This window comes from Alexandromys fortis, unplaced genomic scaffold (assembly GCF_014885135.2).
Source record: "Alexandromys fortis isolate MF-2015 unplaced genomic scaffold, M_Fortis_MF-2015_v1.1 scaffold_263, whole genome shotgun sequence".
NCBI lineage: Eukaryota > Metazoa > Chordata > Mammalia > Rodentia > Cricetidae > Alexandromys > Alexandromys fortis.
The window spans coordinates 84,362-102,482 of record NW_026068165.1 but is presented as its reverse complement, the minus strand read 5'-3'; the positions used below and the strand labels follow the sequence as shown (position 1 = coordinate 102,482).

Sequence of the window (18,121 nt, the reverse complement as noted above, 5' to 3'; positions counted from 1 at the left end):
AGTTGTCTCTGTGATTTGTTGCATGTTTTGGAAGTTGTTTTACTGAACTTCCTAATTACCCAGGTAACATTATTTCCCTTCTCAGATCTTCGATGGGGTTGAAGACTATATAAATGTAGTTACTTTTTTCTCACGACTTGGCCAAGTTATTTATTATACAAACCTAAGCTAGTTAGAATAGGATATTTGTACTTATTGTATATAATTTCGTAGTAGGTTTAGAACTCTCTTACTTAAACAAAATGGGGAGGTGTTGCGGGAGGTCCTTCTGCCCCTCCATCCAATAGCTGCTGTGATACCAGCCCATTGGGGCGTGGTCTCTCTCCCTTTAAAAAAGCTGCTACTTCCTCTGCTCTCTCTCTTCACTTCCTGCTCCGCAGGAGACTAGACTCCCTTCCTGGTTGTGCAGATGGCTTTTGTCTGGGATGGTGATCTGTAGGTTTTTTCCCCTTTAAATAAATAACACCCTTTTAATCATAACTCCAAACTGGTGTGGCATTGTTCGTAACTTACGCCTTCATTTATGAATTGCATTTTAAATACTTTCAATTTGGAGCTATTTATGTTTATTAATATATGTGTTAATTATGGCAATATGTTTCAAAGAATATTATTTTTTGAGTTCCATTTCCCATGCAGTTATAGGAATGCCTTTGAATGGTATAGAGTAAAATGAAGGCCCTGAAATTTCTACACAAGCCCATATCAGAAATATACTATTGTCAGATTTAACTGTGAGCAATGATTATTTATGTCTTCAATTAGTTTTGGATTTTTTACGTATTTTCAACTTTTATATTTGTTTTCATTTTTTTCTGTTTTGTGTAACTAATTGTGTCTTTCTGTAATATTGTCTTTGATAAATTTGTAATCATTAAATATAATAATATATTAAGGTAACTATAGTGACATATATAGTTAAATATATTTATGTGTGTATGCAACTATAGCTATCCTAGGAGTTATGTCTGCTTATAGGCATATGAGCATGATTGAAGATACATAATTATAGTTGTTTTTCATCTGTCATTCTGATTGTGGTTTAAAAACTAGTTGAGGCTATTCTGAATAACAGTGTGTCTGTGATCTCTTTCCCTATATGTTTGTTGATGGTGTATAGAAAGGTTATTGGTTTTTGCAAGTTGATTTTGTATCCTATCACTTTGCTGATCACTCCCAGAAGTTTTCTGGTAGAATTTTCTTGGAACTTTAATATATAATATTCTATAAATCACAATAAGGAAAGTTTGATTTTCTCATTTCCTATTTATATCCCTTTAATTTTCTTCTGACATAGTTCAAGCTAGTGTTGAGATCATATACATATATCCATACATGTAAGGACTGGGCAGAATGCATTTATGTATTTAGGATCGTTGCATATATAACATATATAATATATGCCATACATATGTTAATGAAATTAAGAAAATAGGTCATGAATTTAAAAGAGAGTAAGGGGTACATTGGAGAACTTAGAGGGAATAAAGAAAAGGAAGAAATTATATTATAATTTCAAAAACAAAAAGTGTTGCTCTAAAAAAATCAGTTGGTAGTTCTAGAAGGTCTGGGGCTAAAACTCCTTTGCAGTTTTCCACAGTGGGAAAACGGCATGCATAACCTGTTCTTACTTTTTACTTATTCATTTTATCAATTCCTTAGCTCTGCATAATTTTTTTAAGTTTTATTTATTTTTTAATCAATCTTTTCTCATTTTGCATTTCAATCCCAGCTCCCACTCTTTTCCTTCATCCTGCCCTCCCAGTCTTCACCCCACCCAACCTCTATCCACTAACCAGAGAAGGTCAAGCTTCCCATGGGGACTCAACAAAGTCTGGCACATCACTTTGAGGCAAGACCAAGGCCCTCCAATCTGCATCTTGGCTGAGTACGGTACCTCTCTAAAGAGAATGGACTCCAAAAAGCTAGCTCATGCACTAGAGATAAATCCTGGTCTCACTGCCAGTGATCACACAGACACCCAAGCCACACAACTGTCACATTCAGGGGGCCTAGTTTGGTCTTTTGCAGGTCACCCCACTGTCAGTCCAGAGTCAGTGAGCTCCCACTAGCTCAGGTCAGCTCTTTCCATGGATGTTCCCCTCATGGTCTTGACCCCTTGCTCATATTACCACTCCTCCCCCAGGATCTCAGGCCAGTGTTTAGCTATGGATCTCTGCTTCTGCTTCCATCAGTTGCTGAATGAAGTTCTTTGATGACAAGGAAGTCATCAGTCTGATTACAGGGGAAGGTCAGTTCAGGCACACTCTCTGCTTTTTCCCTCTTCCTTCTCTTCCACATTCCCTCCCCACCTTATCCCAATTTTCTCAGGAGATCTTGTCTATTTCCTCTTCCCAGGGGAATCCGTGTATATCTCTCTTACGGTTCTCTTTGCTACCTAGCTTCTCTGGGGTCATGGACTACAGACTGGTTATCCTTTGCTTTATATCTAAGAATTCACTTATGGGTGGCTACACACTCTGCTTGTCTTTCTGGGTCTGGGTTACCTCAACTGGGGTGTTCTTTCCTAGTTCCATCCATTTGTCTGAGAATTATAGAATGTCATTGTTTTTAACCACTGAGTTCGACCTCATTGTATAAATATAGCACATTATTTTTATCCATTATATGTTGAGGGGTAGCTAGGTTGTTTTCCAGGTCATGGCTATTTCAAATAATTCTGCTATGAAAATAGTCGAGAATTTGACCTTGTGGTATGAGTGTGCATCCTTTGCGGTAGGCCCAAGAGTGGTATTGCTGACTCTTGAGGAAGACTGATTCCCAATTTTCTCAGAAACTGTCAAATTGATTTCCAAAGTGGCTGTACAAGTTTTCACTCCCACCAGCAATGGAGTACTCCTTACTCCACATTATCTCCATCATAAGCTGTCATCAGTAATTTCATCTCAGTCATTCTGATAGGTGAAAGGTGAGAGGTATCTTAGAGTCATGTTGATTTGAATTTCCCTGATGGCTAAGAATGTTGAACATTTCCTTACATGCCTTTTGGGCATTTGGATTTTTTCTCTTGAGAATTCTCTATTTAGATCTGTATTTCATTTTTAATTAGATTATTCTGTCTTTTGATATTTACTTTCTTGTGTTCTTTATATATTTTGTAGGTCAGTCCTCTGTCTGGTGTGGGGTTGGTGAAGATCTTTCTCATTTTGTAGGCTTTTGTTTTTGTCTTATTGACGTTATGCTTTCTTTTACAGAAACTTCTCAGTTTCAGGAGGTCCCATTTATTAATTGTTGTTTTTATTTTCTGTGCTACTAGTGTTATATTTAGGAAGTGGTCTCCTGTCTCCACACTTTCTTTTAATTTGCAATATTAATTTGAATGCTTCAAGCAGAATACAGTAGTAATATTGCTAATAAAATGGGACTATGGGTTGGGCTAGAAAGGAGAAAGCAGGATACAGGTCATATGAAGAGGACAATGGTAAAAATTGGCACAGGGGATGGAGATCAGCATAGAAGGAGAAAAGGAAGGTGATAAATAACTCCAAAGTTGTTTGATAAAGCCACAAGGAATCACAGTTTTTAATATTTACCTAAAATTATCATATTTACATCTAGATAGACTCTGTGTGTATGTGTGTTGGGATGATTATTCTCCCCACAAAGTCAGAGATTAAATAAAAAAAATCCCAGCACTGGGCATGAGAGAACTCTGACCAAACCTTTCCTATTGCCTGGAATGCATCCCTTGCTATCCCTATCTGTCTCTTATATACAGACCTTTATTTTTTGTCCCCAAGCAAGTTATTTAGTCTTAATTTACCTCATATTTTCCTTTAATTGTAGACCGAACAACATGTGCTCTGAAATGATAGAACTCACAGTTCTGTCAATTATCTTTCAAATATAAAATCTGACACTCACATTGGGAGGTAGGAAATTAGGGAAAAATGAATGACTTCCTTCTATAATTTTGAATCCCTTCAAGTTGTATTGTTATTTTCCAGCACAATTTATCATATATTCTCTGTCTGGATGACAACCACTAAAAATGCAACATAGATCACAATTATGGAATATTTATTTATTTATTTATTTTTCCATTAAAAAATTTTCACTTCCCCCTCCTCCCATTCCCCTCCTGTTCCCCCTTTCACCTTCCTCCCCCCTATAAATCCTCCTGGAAATTGGAAGCAGACAAGAAGGCCAGGCAAAAGTTGGAGGCATGAGAGTGGGGGTAAGGGTTGGGGTGGGATTAGGGGAAGGGGAGAGGGGGAGAAAGAAGTCAGAAGGGAAATACTGGGGAGAGCTTCGGGGAGTGGGAGAGTTGAGATGGAGGAAGGGCAGATACAGGAGCAGGGAAGAAGATATCTACATTAAGGGAGCCATTTTAGGATTGGCAAGAGACTAGATAATTACAGAATTTTTATTATAAAGAAATAAGTTAATATAATTGAGGAAATTTTTATTGTACAATTCTTATTTAGGTTATATACATATGCCCATAAATATGCATAAACACCTTGTTTAGTTTTATATTTAGATATTCTTAATGTTTTAAGGATAATATGTTGAATGGAAATTTTTAAAAATAAAATCTTGTTAGCTTTCAATTACTATGACAAAATACTCGAGAAAACAGCTTAAAGGAAGAAGGATTTATTTTTGGCTAAGTCTTTTATCTGTTGGCTCCGCTGCTATGTTTTGGGAGCTGGATGTGTCTAAGAAACACCTCAGCCCCTGAATCTATTGTAGCCACCTCCAGCTTCTGCATTGTGATGTCATCCACTCCTGAGGCCTTCTTGCATTTTTCTGTCTTGATAGTTTCCTCTACCTCGCTCCTGTCAATATTTAATACACCTCATTGTCTCTGGCATTCGAGTGGCTGCTGAAGTGTTTTTCATTGTAGTCTGCATTGACAGCATTAGGGTCATTGCAAAGGGTCATTAGGGTCAATGCAGAGTCCAAATGAGCTGCAGGACATGGTGAATAAAACTGGAGAAGTAAATGAAAACCTTGGTATAAAAGTAAACATTGAGAAGATTGAGATACAACACTTGGGAGGGGTACACAAGGATTTTAACACTGTAATAAAGAATCAGAATCCTATGCGATCAGTCAACTTTGTCTAACAGGGAGGGAACCTCAGTTCAAAGGAGGAAACAATTTCAGACTCAAGAGACAGATAGGGATAGCAAGGGGTGCATTCCAGGCAACAGGAAAGGTTTGGTCAGCAAGATCTAAACTACATGGGGAGTTGAAAAAGACAACATCTTCTGAGTAAATTGGGAGCATGGAAACCATGAGAGAGAGTTGAAGGGGAGGGGAGCAGAGAAAAATGTATAGCTCAATAAAATCAATTAAAAATAAAGAGAGACATAATGACAACAGAATTACAACAAAATTACAAGTATATGAAACACTTGTCTTGAGTTGCCTTCTTAAAACTCCAAAACCTAGACAATGAGACACTCCTTAGACCAGGAACTAAATGTAGTTTGAGATGGCATTTGTATGGAGGATTCCAGGCTTCACAAGATGAGAGGCAGTGTAACAATGACATTAAGAAACATCTCCATTAACAGAAGGAAGTAAGCTACAGCATACTGCAATGGTGCTTTAGATACTCAGGCCATATTAGAAGAATGAATGATGAAATTAAAGAAGAAACCAGAAAGTGGAAATATCTCCCATGCTCCTGGGTAGATATAATAAACATAGTAAAAATGGCAATCTTACCAAAAACAATCTACAGATTCAATGCATGCCCATCAAAATCTCAGCAAAATTCTTCACAAACCTCAAAAGAACAGTACTCTACTTCATATGGAAAAGCAAAAAACCCAGGATAGCCAAAACAATCCTGTACAATAAAAGAACTTTTGGAGGCATCACAATCTCTGACTTCAAACTCTACTACAGAGCTTCAGTACTAAAAACAACCTGATATTGGCATAAAAACAGATAAGAGGACCAATGGAACCAAATCAAAGACCAGGATATTAATCCATACACCTTTGAACACCTGATTTTGACAAAGAAGCAAAAAAATATCAAATGTAAAAAGGAAAGAATATTTAACAAATGGTGCTGGTATAACTGGATATTCACATGTAGAAGAATGAAAATGGATCTATATCTATCACCATGTACAAAACTCAAGTCCAAATGGATCAAAGATCTCAATATCCAAAGGCAGCCACACTGAGCCTCATAGAAGAGAAAGTGAAAGGTACAATAGAATGCATTAGCACAGAAACCACTTCCTAAGAATAACCCCAATAGCAAGACACTGAGAGGAAAAATTAATAAACGGGAACTTCTAAAGGTGAAAAGATTCTGTAAAGCAAAAGGATAAGACAAAACAGCAGCCAACAGAATGTGAAAAGATCATCATTAATCCCACATCAGACAGAGGTCTGATCTTCAAAATATAAAAAGAACTCAAGAAATTGGTCACCAAAAGAACAAATAATCCAATAAAAATGGAGTACAGACCTAAACAGAGAACTCTCAACAGAGGAATCTAAAATGGCTAAAAGACACTTAAAGAAATGTTCAACATCCTTAGTCATCAGAGCAATGAAATTCAAAACAACTCTGAGATTTTATCTTACATCTGTAAGAATGGTCAAGATTAAAAACATTGATGATAACTTATGCTGGAGAGGTTGTGGGGTAAAGGGAACACTTCTGCATTTCTGGTGGGAGTGCAAGCTGGTACAGCCCCTTTGGATGTCAGTGTGATATTTCTCAGAAAATAGGAAACAACTTTCCTCAAGACCCAGTAATACTACTTTTGGGTTTATATCCAATGGATGCTCAATCATGCCACAAAGACACATGCTCAACTATGTTCATAGCAGCATTATTTGTCATAGCCAGAACCAGGAAACAACCTAAAAACTCCTCGACTGAAGAATGGATAAGAAAATGTGGTACATTTACACAATGTAGTACTACACAACAGAAAAAAAATAATGCCATCTTGAATTTTGCAGGCAAATGGATGGAGCTAAAAACATCATTTTGAGTGAGGTAACCAAGACCCAGAAAAAGAATTCTCACATGTACTCAATCATAAGTAGTTTTAGAACACAAAGCAAAGAAAACCAGCCCACAAATCACAATCCCAGAGAACCTAGACAACAATGAGGACCCTAAGGATGACTTACATTGATCCAATCTACATGGTAAATAGAAAAAGACAAGATCTCCTGAGTGAATTAGGAACATGGGGACCTTGGAAGAGGGATGAAGGGGAGTGGAGAGACAGGGAGGGGACAGAGAAAAATGTAGAGCTCAATAAAAATTAATAATAAAAGAATGAATGATGGCAGATACCCAAAGGTAGCACTGCTTCTAGGAGTGCACAGGATAAGGCAAAGAGGAAAACCCAAAAAGGTGCTGGATAGATGGCATGAAGGAAGGTTGTGGAACCTTGTGCATGACAATAAAACAAGCATTTAGGACTGCTTAGGATAGGAACAACTGGAGAACCATCATAAACAGGCAGCCCATACATGCTTATGCATTACCAGGGCATAAATAAATGAATGATGAATTATAAAGTATCAGAAGAATCTTGTATCAGAAAGATATAAGAAGATAATAGTAGGAAAAGACATACAATAGCAAGATAGGTGTTATCTGAGGTTTTTGTACTTCCTGGTTTCTGTCTTCCCATCAGGTCCCACAGCCATTTTTCATCAAAGAAATCACACAGAGGTCTATATTAATGATAAACTGATTGGCCCATTAGCTCAGGCTTCTCATTAACTCTTATAACTTATACTAATCCATTATTCTTATCTATGTTAGCCACATGGTTCGGTATCTTTTTCAGTGGGACAATCACATCTTCCTTCTTCTGTGGTTGGGACAGGATTGGGGATCAATGAGCTTCTTTCTTCCCAGAATTCTCCTGTTTTCATTGACCCACCTCTACTTCCTGTCTGGTTGTCCCTCCTATACTTCCTGCCTGGCTAATTGCCAATCAGCATTTATTTAAAACATAATTGACAGAATATAGACAATTGTCCCACACCACTTCCCCCTCTTTTTTTTAAAAAAAATCAAGAACATCCATAGTCCATTTTTGGGGGGAATGTGGTAGTAATTTTTCAGGCTACTTCCTGCTGGTTGGGGGCGCTGATAATTTTATGGGGACCTAAAGAAAATTTAGAATTATGATCAAGTCTTGACTGGAATATCCTGTAAGTTTTGATCATCTCAGGCAGCAGTGTTGAATCTGTTCTGGATGTAGAACTCAGATATCCATACCATCTGTTCCTACCAGAGATTTCTCAGATGGTCTTCCTTGATCAAACCTGATTTTTCTTAACTCAGAATGAATCCACAGCCTTTCATTTCCTGTGGAAATAAAAGTAAAATCTCTTCTCCAAAGTAACATACCTTTTGTCTTCAATTTTGAAATCAAGGTATTTTAAAAATACCTATATTGAATTAATTTAGCAGCATTTATAAACAAATATCTTTTAGCAGCTGTTGCTCCTTCTTCAGCATTCAAACAATTCAAAGAGATCATTATAACATACAGTATGAAGATTCTCTGTGAATTTTTCATCTTTATGTGGCTTTCTTTTAACATCTATTTCTTTGAATTTTACTTTTTGGCTTTTTGAGACAGGGTTTCTGTGTATTTTTGTCCTGGAACTCCCTCTGTAGACCAGGCTGTCCTTGAACTCACAGAGATCCACTTGCCTCTGCCTCCCAAGTGCTGGGATTAAATGTGTGTGCCACCCCACCTTGAATTCAGAGAGGTCTGGCTGCCTTTGTCTCCCAAGTGTTGGGATTAAAGGTATGTGCCACCAACCTTGAATTTGTAGAAGTCCATCTGTCTCTGTCTCCCTTTTTGTTTGGATTAAAGGCATATGCCACTACACCTTGAACTCACAGAGGTCTGTATGCCACTGTATCTCAAGTGTTGGGATTAAAGGTGTATACCACCAAACCCAACTACTCTCTTTCTTTTTTATTTTAAGGACTTTAACCTTGTTCTTTACTCTCCCAAGCTTGCATATATTTTTAACACAGTGTAAACCCCTCAGAGGTTTTCTTCATCATTGAATCTCTCTTTACTGCATATATCTCTTTCTCTGACCAATGAGTCTTGAATTTGCTAAGTAATATGGAGAGGATTAAAGTTGTGGCTTTGACGGCTAGATCCAGCCCACTCCTTGGCCTTCTGAGATTCCAGGCTCATGGCAGGGGTACCAGACAGAGCCATGTTTATTGCCACAACTCTATGGCATTTCCTGGTCCCTGCCAGCAAGCAAGCTATAGCAGTTTTCACACAAACCACACTCAAATGCTCCTTAGTTGGACCGCCTACCTGAAAGAGTTAGAGTTTGCCCTGGCATGACGACCCAGAAAGCCAGCATTTTAAAATGGTGCAGCTTTTTTCCTGCTACAGCTGAAAATCAAAAAGCATGTGGTCAGATTTTCATCAACACCAATTAAGTGTTTCGTGGAAGGACCTATTTAACGAGTTGCAAGGTTTAACAGCTAAAGCCGAGCCAAGAGCTTCTCTTAAATGAGAGCACTTGCCTTTAGTGAGCACAGCCCATCTGAGAATATGCTGCTATCAATAAGCCATGCTTAACTCCATTTCTTTTTCTGTAGAATTACTTCCAAAGCTCTGTCAGGCTTTATGTGGATGCAGTTGTCCATGCGGGGGGCCATTTTTTGTCTGGGTTTCCTGCCTACACTTCCTGCCTGGATACTGGCCAATCAATGTTTATTTAAAAAATAATTGACAGAATATAGACAATTGTCCCACACCAGATAGGCTAGAAAACTGTTAACAAAATTGAAAAATAAACAAGGAAGTGGGGAGTGTCATGGAAATATTACTAGATCACTAGCATTTATGAATTGACCTTCAATATACCACATCATTTCATGTACTTGTGAAAAACACCATCTTCTTTGCCATCCTCATAAAGGCTTGCTTGACTTGCTGATTTCTCAGGCTATAAATGAAGGGGTTTAGCATGGGGGCTACTGAGGTATTTAACACAGCAACTCCCTTGGTCAAAGATGCTCTATCTGATGCCGAGGGCTTAATGTACATAAAAATGCAGCTTCCATAAGAGATGGAGATGACAATCATGTGGGAAGAACATGTGGAAAAGGCCTTGGTCCTCTGACTAGAAGAAGGAATCTTCACAATGGTTCTGATGATATATGTGTAGGACAGAAATATTAATGTTAATGTGAACATTAGGGTAAATACAGCACATTAAAATCCTATCTTCTCCAGGAATTTTGTATCTGATCAGGAAAGTTGTAGCAGAGGGAAATAATCACAGATATAGTGATCAATGATATTGGATCCACAGTAATCAAGTTGTATGACCAACATGAGTGCGGGAAAGATGATTAGGAAAGAGACCAGCCAGCAGACAAAGACAAGCATTGTGCAGACTTTCTGACTCATGATGGTCAGGTAATGCAGAGGCTTGCAGATGGCAACGTAACGATCATAGGACATGGCAGCCAGAAGGTAAAATTCGGTGACTCCAAAGAGAATGACAAAAAATAACTGAGCCATGCAGTTGTTGAAGGAAATGGTTTTATCCCCTGAGATTATGATGCCCAAGAACTTGGGTATAGTGGCGGTTGTGAAGGACACTTCCAATATAGAGAAATTCCTGAGAAGGAAATACATGGGTGTCTGGAGCTGGGAATCCACCAGGGTGAGCGTGATGATGGTCAAGTTCCCTGTGATGCTAAGTGTGTAGGTGATGAAGAGAAAGATGAAGATCACAACCTGGATCTTAGGGTCATCTGATAACCCCAGAAGAATAAACTCTGTGGTTTCCGTATGGTTTCTCATTCTACACTCACGTTTAAAAATTTTTAGTTAGACCTAGTAAGGAAAAAAAAAAGCAGATAACCAACTTGAACTACACAATAACTACTGTGTAGATCTAGATTTTGTAAAAATACACTTTCTTTACATTCAGAAGCATTGGAAGCTACACTGTAGTAACAATGTTCTATTAATTCCTTCCATTTTGTAGAAAAAAAACATTTTATTGGAATTAGATTTTAAAAGGAAATTAATTGGTAAAAATAACATGAGATAATATTATCAACACAAGTATAGCGTCTATTGTGGAAAAATATTCCGAAAGTCTGTAGAGAGAAAAAATAACAGGAAGTGTTGCTGGACATGTAAATTAGTATTACCAGTATGGAGGATAATAGAGCAGCCTTCCAAAGTTTACTATGGAAGTACTGTCTGATCCTATGGTCTCACCCCTGGGTATATACACAAGGTAACATATATTCAAATACAAAAGAAATGCTAACACTTCCATGTTTACTGCAGCACTGTTCTAATGCCTTAGAAATGGAATCAGTTTTGTGGCATATCAACAAATAATGTATTAGAAAAATGATTTTTTCAATCTAAGAAGAATGAAATCCTATAATTGACATCAAAGTATCTGGAATGCCATAAATTATATTGAGCAAAATAAGACAAACACATAAAGACAAAAACTCTATATTTTAAGCATATTTGTAAAATTTAAAATGCTCACCACAAAGAACAAATTGTTACTAGAAAATTTAATGGGTATGGGGTTTGGCTGGGAAGAAATATAGAGGAAAGATATTTGGATATGATGAATTCTGGTGTATTTATGCAGAAACATCATGTAATTCTACTAATGTGTAGAATAAATATAAATGAAAAATAAATGATAAACAAAATAAAACAAAGAAAACCAAATTGATAGGTGTTACACAGGCTAAAATGTCAAGACAGGGGTGTGTTGGTAGACTCCTGAGACGAGATAACTCTTATCTTTAGAGATGCACCCAAAATATCATGGCCTTTGTGTCATTGTTCCAACATCTTTGCAAATTTCCCTTCACATAAAAGTTTAATTGTATTAAGAATTTAAAAAATACAAAAAACATTTTATTTTTAAGAATGATATTTTTTTTCCTTAGTCAGACATCAATGTTTTAAACATCCCTATTCGAATTCCTACATCAACCTTTTCAGATGTTGGATGGGATAAGGCCATTTTTCTTACACTATCTTGAGAACATAAAGTTGATAAGTTTCAATGAGATACGAAAGGAAACAAACAGCAAGGTTTAGCTCTCAGGCATAGTGCATATGAGTCCCATAAGTCCTCAGTGTTTCAGCTGGCCTACTGATATTCTGAAAGCTTTCACCTGCATACTTTATTTTTTCTATTTAAAATAAATGTTCTTACTATTACCTGTACCTGTATTCAGTTCTGTTCCTTAATAGCTTTATTTACTTCTATTTAAAAACTAAGCTTAAAGTTTCAGTAAAAATAAGTTTTGTGGTTAATGCCATGGACACAGAAAGAAGAAATCTCTCTAGTTTGGGATGCAATCCATTTCCTTGTTCTGGTAATTACTTACTATCCCATGGTCAGTATCTAATCTATAAATATAATACAATTTCAGCAAATAAGTTGACTCCTAGGTTAATTCAGATTAGTAGATAATTTAGTAAATGTGAAACTTTAGGAAAATGCTTAAAATGAAATAGAAGTCATCTGGTCATGTGCAGTGAGAAAAGAGTTCTTATCAACTGGGAGGTGGAACATCGGGACTAGGATGGTGGTCTCTGTCAATGACTGTTCTAGACAATCGTAAACACATCCAGTGCCAAGTGAGCTACTTAACAACAACAACAAAGACAAGCAGACACTATCAATTCTATGGCACTATTTAAATTAAGGCATATGATCCTTTTACCTTGTCTATATGGGGTTGACTTCTCCCTTTGTGCTGATTGTGGTGCTTAATGTCATCCCCACAACCACCACTGCCACCAGAGCCTCTGCCTCAACCACACACTTCTCTCATCTTCATTGTGGCTTGTTAACTGTATGTAAGGTAGTTCCATTGCCACCCAGGACCAGTCCTGATGTTCCTTAGCAACATGTTTCTGAAAGTGACTACCAACTGAGTAGGCACACACACTCACAGCAGGCATTGCTCATAAAACTTTATATTGATTCTAAATCACTTTAAAAATTTTCCATGGCATAAATAATACCTGTTGCATAAATTCTGCCAGATTATGCCAATTCCATGAGCTCACCATATTTAAACTGTACCACTGTTGCCTGCCAAGTCTTCTGGTATTCAGTGTTCTTGAAAGCTGGGATAACATCATACTGCCAATTAATTTAAAGAGTTTAGTGTTCAGTATAATTTATTTAACTTAAATGAAACTGTAGCTCAGTTAATTTTCATTATATATGTTGCTTAATCACCTGCTGCCATTAGCCATAGCTCTCTATTCTATGTTGGATGATAGCATGGAGTTGAAGTAGGAGCCTTTCTGTTTTACATGATGTATTTCCATGATTATGTTCTTCATCAGATATGTTACATACTTGTTTCAAACTCTTTCAGTTTAGCAAATGTAAATGAAAGAACATGTAATAATACTGGTTAAAATTATATGTGTGTGATTACATATACATATGTATAAATAATAAAACACTATTTCTAAGTTCTCTTCACAACTCTGCAAATCATTTCTTAAATTTGTTTTTCTCTTGGTTTGCAGCATCATTTACTTCATCAGTTTGTTATTGATTAATAGTATGAGTTTTTTATAACATTTTATAGTCACAATAATCTTATTATCAGATAGAGAATAATTTCTTACTGAAGAGATATCAAACTATTTTAACCTTGTTTCAGGTTTATCATGTATCTATTTTCTTAAATTTCTTGTTAATTTTAATATTTTCTAAACAAAAATGCCACAGTTCATTATTGTTTTTTGTTGAGTGAAGCTATGAACTGACCTGGGAAGATCTGTTTGGAAACATGAGTGGGCAACAGAGGGCTTATGAGAGGCATGACAAAAAGGATCATTTCTAAAGACAGTCTTTAAAACCCAGAAAAACAATACTAAAGAATGTGGCAGCAGGAGACACACTGTCCAGAACCAGAAGTAGCAAAATATTCTTTTATGTAAAAATATTTATGAAAACATATAATAAGTCTAATGAGGATTGTAGGTAGTTATAGTCCTTTCAGATAATTTAACTTCAATATTAATAAATGTGCATATGATTCCTGAAACCTTCAACTGTTGCGAGGATGCTCTTGTACAGGGTCTTAAAGCATTTAACTCTTCATTTGAGCCTTTATATATGCATTCAGATCCTTAATTTTCTCTTGAGAGGGCTTGGCTTAGGTAATTTATCTCTCATTTCCTTTCCTGCATTTAATGAAAATTACTATTATACTATATCTACAATATATGAGATACATTTTTGCCATGGATATAAAAAATAACTTATCACTAAAATTTTGTTATGTATGATGGCCATAAAACACTTTTAGGATGTTTATTCTGGGGAAAGCCTCATATCTTTTCACCTTTCAATCCCTGACACCAAGTATGCACTTGCAGGAATCAGTCCTCCAGCTAATCCAGGCTGATGCTCAGGGAAACAGATTCTGTATTGAAGGAAGTGCCATGCTCAGTTGTCGTATTCTTTGGGAAACTGATGAACAGACTTTGAAGAATCTATTTTATTTCTTAAACGTATGCTTTATGTTAAATAATGCTATGTTATCGCCTGCATAATGTTTCATTTAGTAATACTAATATACTTTTCCGTTGTTTTGTATTTACTTACGTTCCTATTTTTCAATTATACTGTATAATACATATCCAGAAAAGTATACTTTAGTGATCATATCACAAGCTTTCTTTCAAGTTCATGAATTTAGAGATTTATTTAGAGTCCAGGTTAACACATTGCACAAAAGAATAATTACCTAAGTCAAGATGTGGATCATATCTGTTTTGTCTCTAATTTAAAAAACCTTAGCTTCTTTTAGAGTTTTTGGGGCTAATTCACAACATAGGGTTCCTATTTGATTATTAACCTCAGTGAAGCAATGGTTTCTCAGATGAATTCATTAAAATTTAGTAGAATTATAATATTGTAATTTATTTGCCTTTAAAAACAGGCTTATTTAGAACACTGCAAAGAGCAGTGGGTGTTCAGTACAAAGAATAACACTGAGTTCCACAGGATGATAGACACATTTAGATTGGCAAAGTACTTGTGAATTATTACAAGTACTATTTAAGTAGTGAATAAAGACTTCCATGTTGAATCTCACTTAATTTAATACAGTAAGAAGTTTCAGAAAATTTGTTCAACACATATTAATTCCTACAATCAGCATATATTAACACAATCTCTGACTACCTCTAGTAAAAACATTCCCTGAAACACTGTACTACATAGACTAATTAAAACAAGACACATGTATTTTCTCATTTTAAATCAATAGAAAATGAATAAATTGTTACAACAAGAAACATTTGAAGACTCAAGCAGTTAAGTAACATCAGAGTTGGAAACTGAGAATTCCTATCCTGTCTTTATATTTACCTTGCCTCTGGTTCTCACAGAATTTCAGACACTGGTAATGGCTGTAACATTGAAGATGTCAGTGAATACTATTGCTTTAGTCCAAGGAAATCAGAATTTTATAAATATTTCTTTATCCCTTTTCTGAACTAACTTCTATATTATATTGTAAAAGTTCTGTCTTAATTCTCCCATTTTATCAAAAGGGAACATATCAAACTGACTTCAAAGAGGAAAGAGCAGCAAACATAAAGTAGAAAATTATTATATGTTTGAAAACTATTAAAATGAGAAGATAGCATCCATTACTAAATGTTTTATCTGCTGTCTGTGTAACCAGCCCAAGGGACTAATTCAGAGACTCATAATTGCTGGAAGTGGAATGTACATAAAGCACAGAGGAATATCAACTACGACAGGCATTGTACTAAAACTGGATAAGGAGCCTTTGGGGACAGTGTCTAGTGACACAGAATAGAAAATATAGAAAATAAAACATATGAAGGAGCTTTTTCCTTGGTATTATGATTATTTTATGGAACAGCTGTAGAAGAATGAATAGAGAATACTAATTTTTACTATTTTTTTTTAGAATTTCATACAATATATCTATGCCATGGTCACCTTGTCCTTCAATTCTTCCCAGAGTCACCCCCCATTCCCTGTCCACCAAACTGTGTCTCTCACCTTTTTTATCATCAGACCTAATTTGTGCAGCCCCATATATTCTTGGATGTGTGGTCTTCTACTGGAATATGGATAAATTAGCAAGGGTAATCTTATTAGAGAACTGGAATATGGATAAATTAGCAAGGGTAATCTTATTAGAGAAAGCTTCTTATCTCAGAAGTTATTAATTGCCATGAGTTCCTCTGCTAGGGGCAAGACTACCTGCTCACCTCCCCTCTTTCTGCTGATATTGGTCTGGCTTGATTTTGCACAGGGTGTGTGTATGCTGTCACAATTGTGAGTTATAGTACAGCCACCCCCTGATTCTCTCAGACTTTCTGTGCCCTATTGATTCTCAATGTGAACGTCTGCTAATGTGTTATGTTTTCTAGATTCTGAATCCTCTACAAATTGACATGATGGTAATAAACACTGGTCAGGGAGGCATACAGAAGACACAGACCTAAGAATGCATCTTTTCTCCATGCTTGTCTAAATTTTTCAAAAGCAACACCATTAAAAATTTCTTGCTTTTAATGAGTGATCTTATAATATATATCAAAATACAACATGACCTTATTATCTTCCTTAATAATACAACATTTATATAGAGATGAACAAGTAAGATGTTATTATTTTAAAAAGTCATTAAAATTATTTGTGTTTCATATTATTAAAAAACACAACACAAGTAAAGCAGAGATAAGGACATTTTTATTGTTTGTTGTTAAAATCAAGTTATCATATTTTCTATTGTCCAATAAACTTGACCAAAACACACAAGTTCTCTCAGCATTAGTCTATCTATTTACAATCATAAAAGAACCATTCTGATTTACCATGTTTTTCATCCTGCCCTGCTCCCGCATGGCTAACTTAGCTCCAGAAATAATAACACGGAAACTGTATTCTTTTAAACACTGCCTGGCCCATTAGTTCCAGCCTCTTAATGGTTAATTCTCACATCTTGCTTAACCCATTTCTAATCATCTGTGTAGCACCATGAAGTGGTGGCTTACTGGGAAAGATTCAGCATGTCTGACCTGGAGGCAGGCTCCACTGCATCTGACCTCACTGCCTTCTTTCTCCCAGCATTTTGTTCTGTCTATTCCACCTATCTAAGCTGTTGTCCTATCAAAAGCCAAGGCAGTTTCTTTATTAACCAATGAGAGTAACACATAGACAGATAATCCTCCTCCATCATTTCCCTTTTTTCTGTTTAAACAAAAAAGGTTTTCACTTTAACATGGTAAAATTACATATAACAAAACAATTATCAAGCAAGGATTACAGTTACAATATTTATATCTATTTTATCTTTTATCATAACAATGGAAAACTATAGCTATCTATTTATTCTTCAACTCCATCAAAGACTCCAAAGGGATATAATATTACCTAAGTAAACAAGAAATAAGCAACTTCCAAACTCTAGAAATGACAGAGACATCTTGCTGCCTGGACTGTCACCCAAAGTTCCTCTGTACCGTTGGGGCATCCATCTTCAGCCTACAGACCCATAGTTTCCAGAAGACATTTCCATGAAGCAGGAAATTTCAAAGGTACTTCAGTCACTATCTGCTGTGTCCTGCAGAATGTCTTGCAGACTCTTTCATGAATCAGGAACCCCAAAGAATCATCTCACCTTTAGGCAAGTTCAGCAGTCCTCTCTCTGAGGGTTCTCTGTGTCCAGTTTATGCAACAGTCCAGGCAAGATCCATTTGAAGATAATATCTTCCCTTTGCATTAAAATTCCTGTAGGGCAAATTCTGAAAGGCAATATGACTAGAATGAATTAAGATTTAGATTCATCCTATCTACATGTGCCTCCTGGAATTTTTCTTTTTTCTTTTTTTTAATTAAGAAAAGGAAAAAAAAGTTTCCGCCTCCTCCCAGCCTCCCATTTCCCTCCCCCTCCTCCCACCATTCTCCCCTCCCCCCACTCCTCTCCCCCTCTCCCCACTCCTCTCTCCCTCCCTCTCCAGTCCAAAGTGCAGTCAGGGTTCCCTGCCCTGTGGAAAGTCCAAGGTTTTCTCCCCCCTCCGTCCATGTCTAGGAAG

The 18,121-nt window shown here is 36.4% G+C and overlaps 1 protein-coding gene across 1 annotated transcript; it reads right to left on the bottom strand.

Moving 5' to 3' along the window:
- Positions 1-9,883: 9,883 nt before the first annotated feature.
- On the bottom strand, positions 9,884-10,822 carry LOC126492043 (olfactory receptor 6C1-like). Its single transcript, XM_050128146.1, is given in 1 exon segment — positions 9,884-10,822. A coding segment is annotated over 1 exon segment (939 nt).
- Between the last annotated feature and the right edge of the window lie 7,299 nt (positions 10,823-18,121).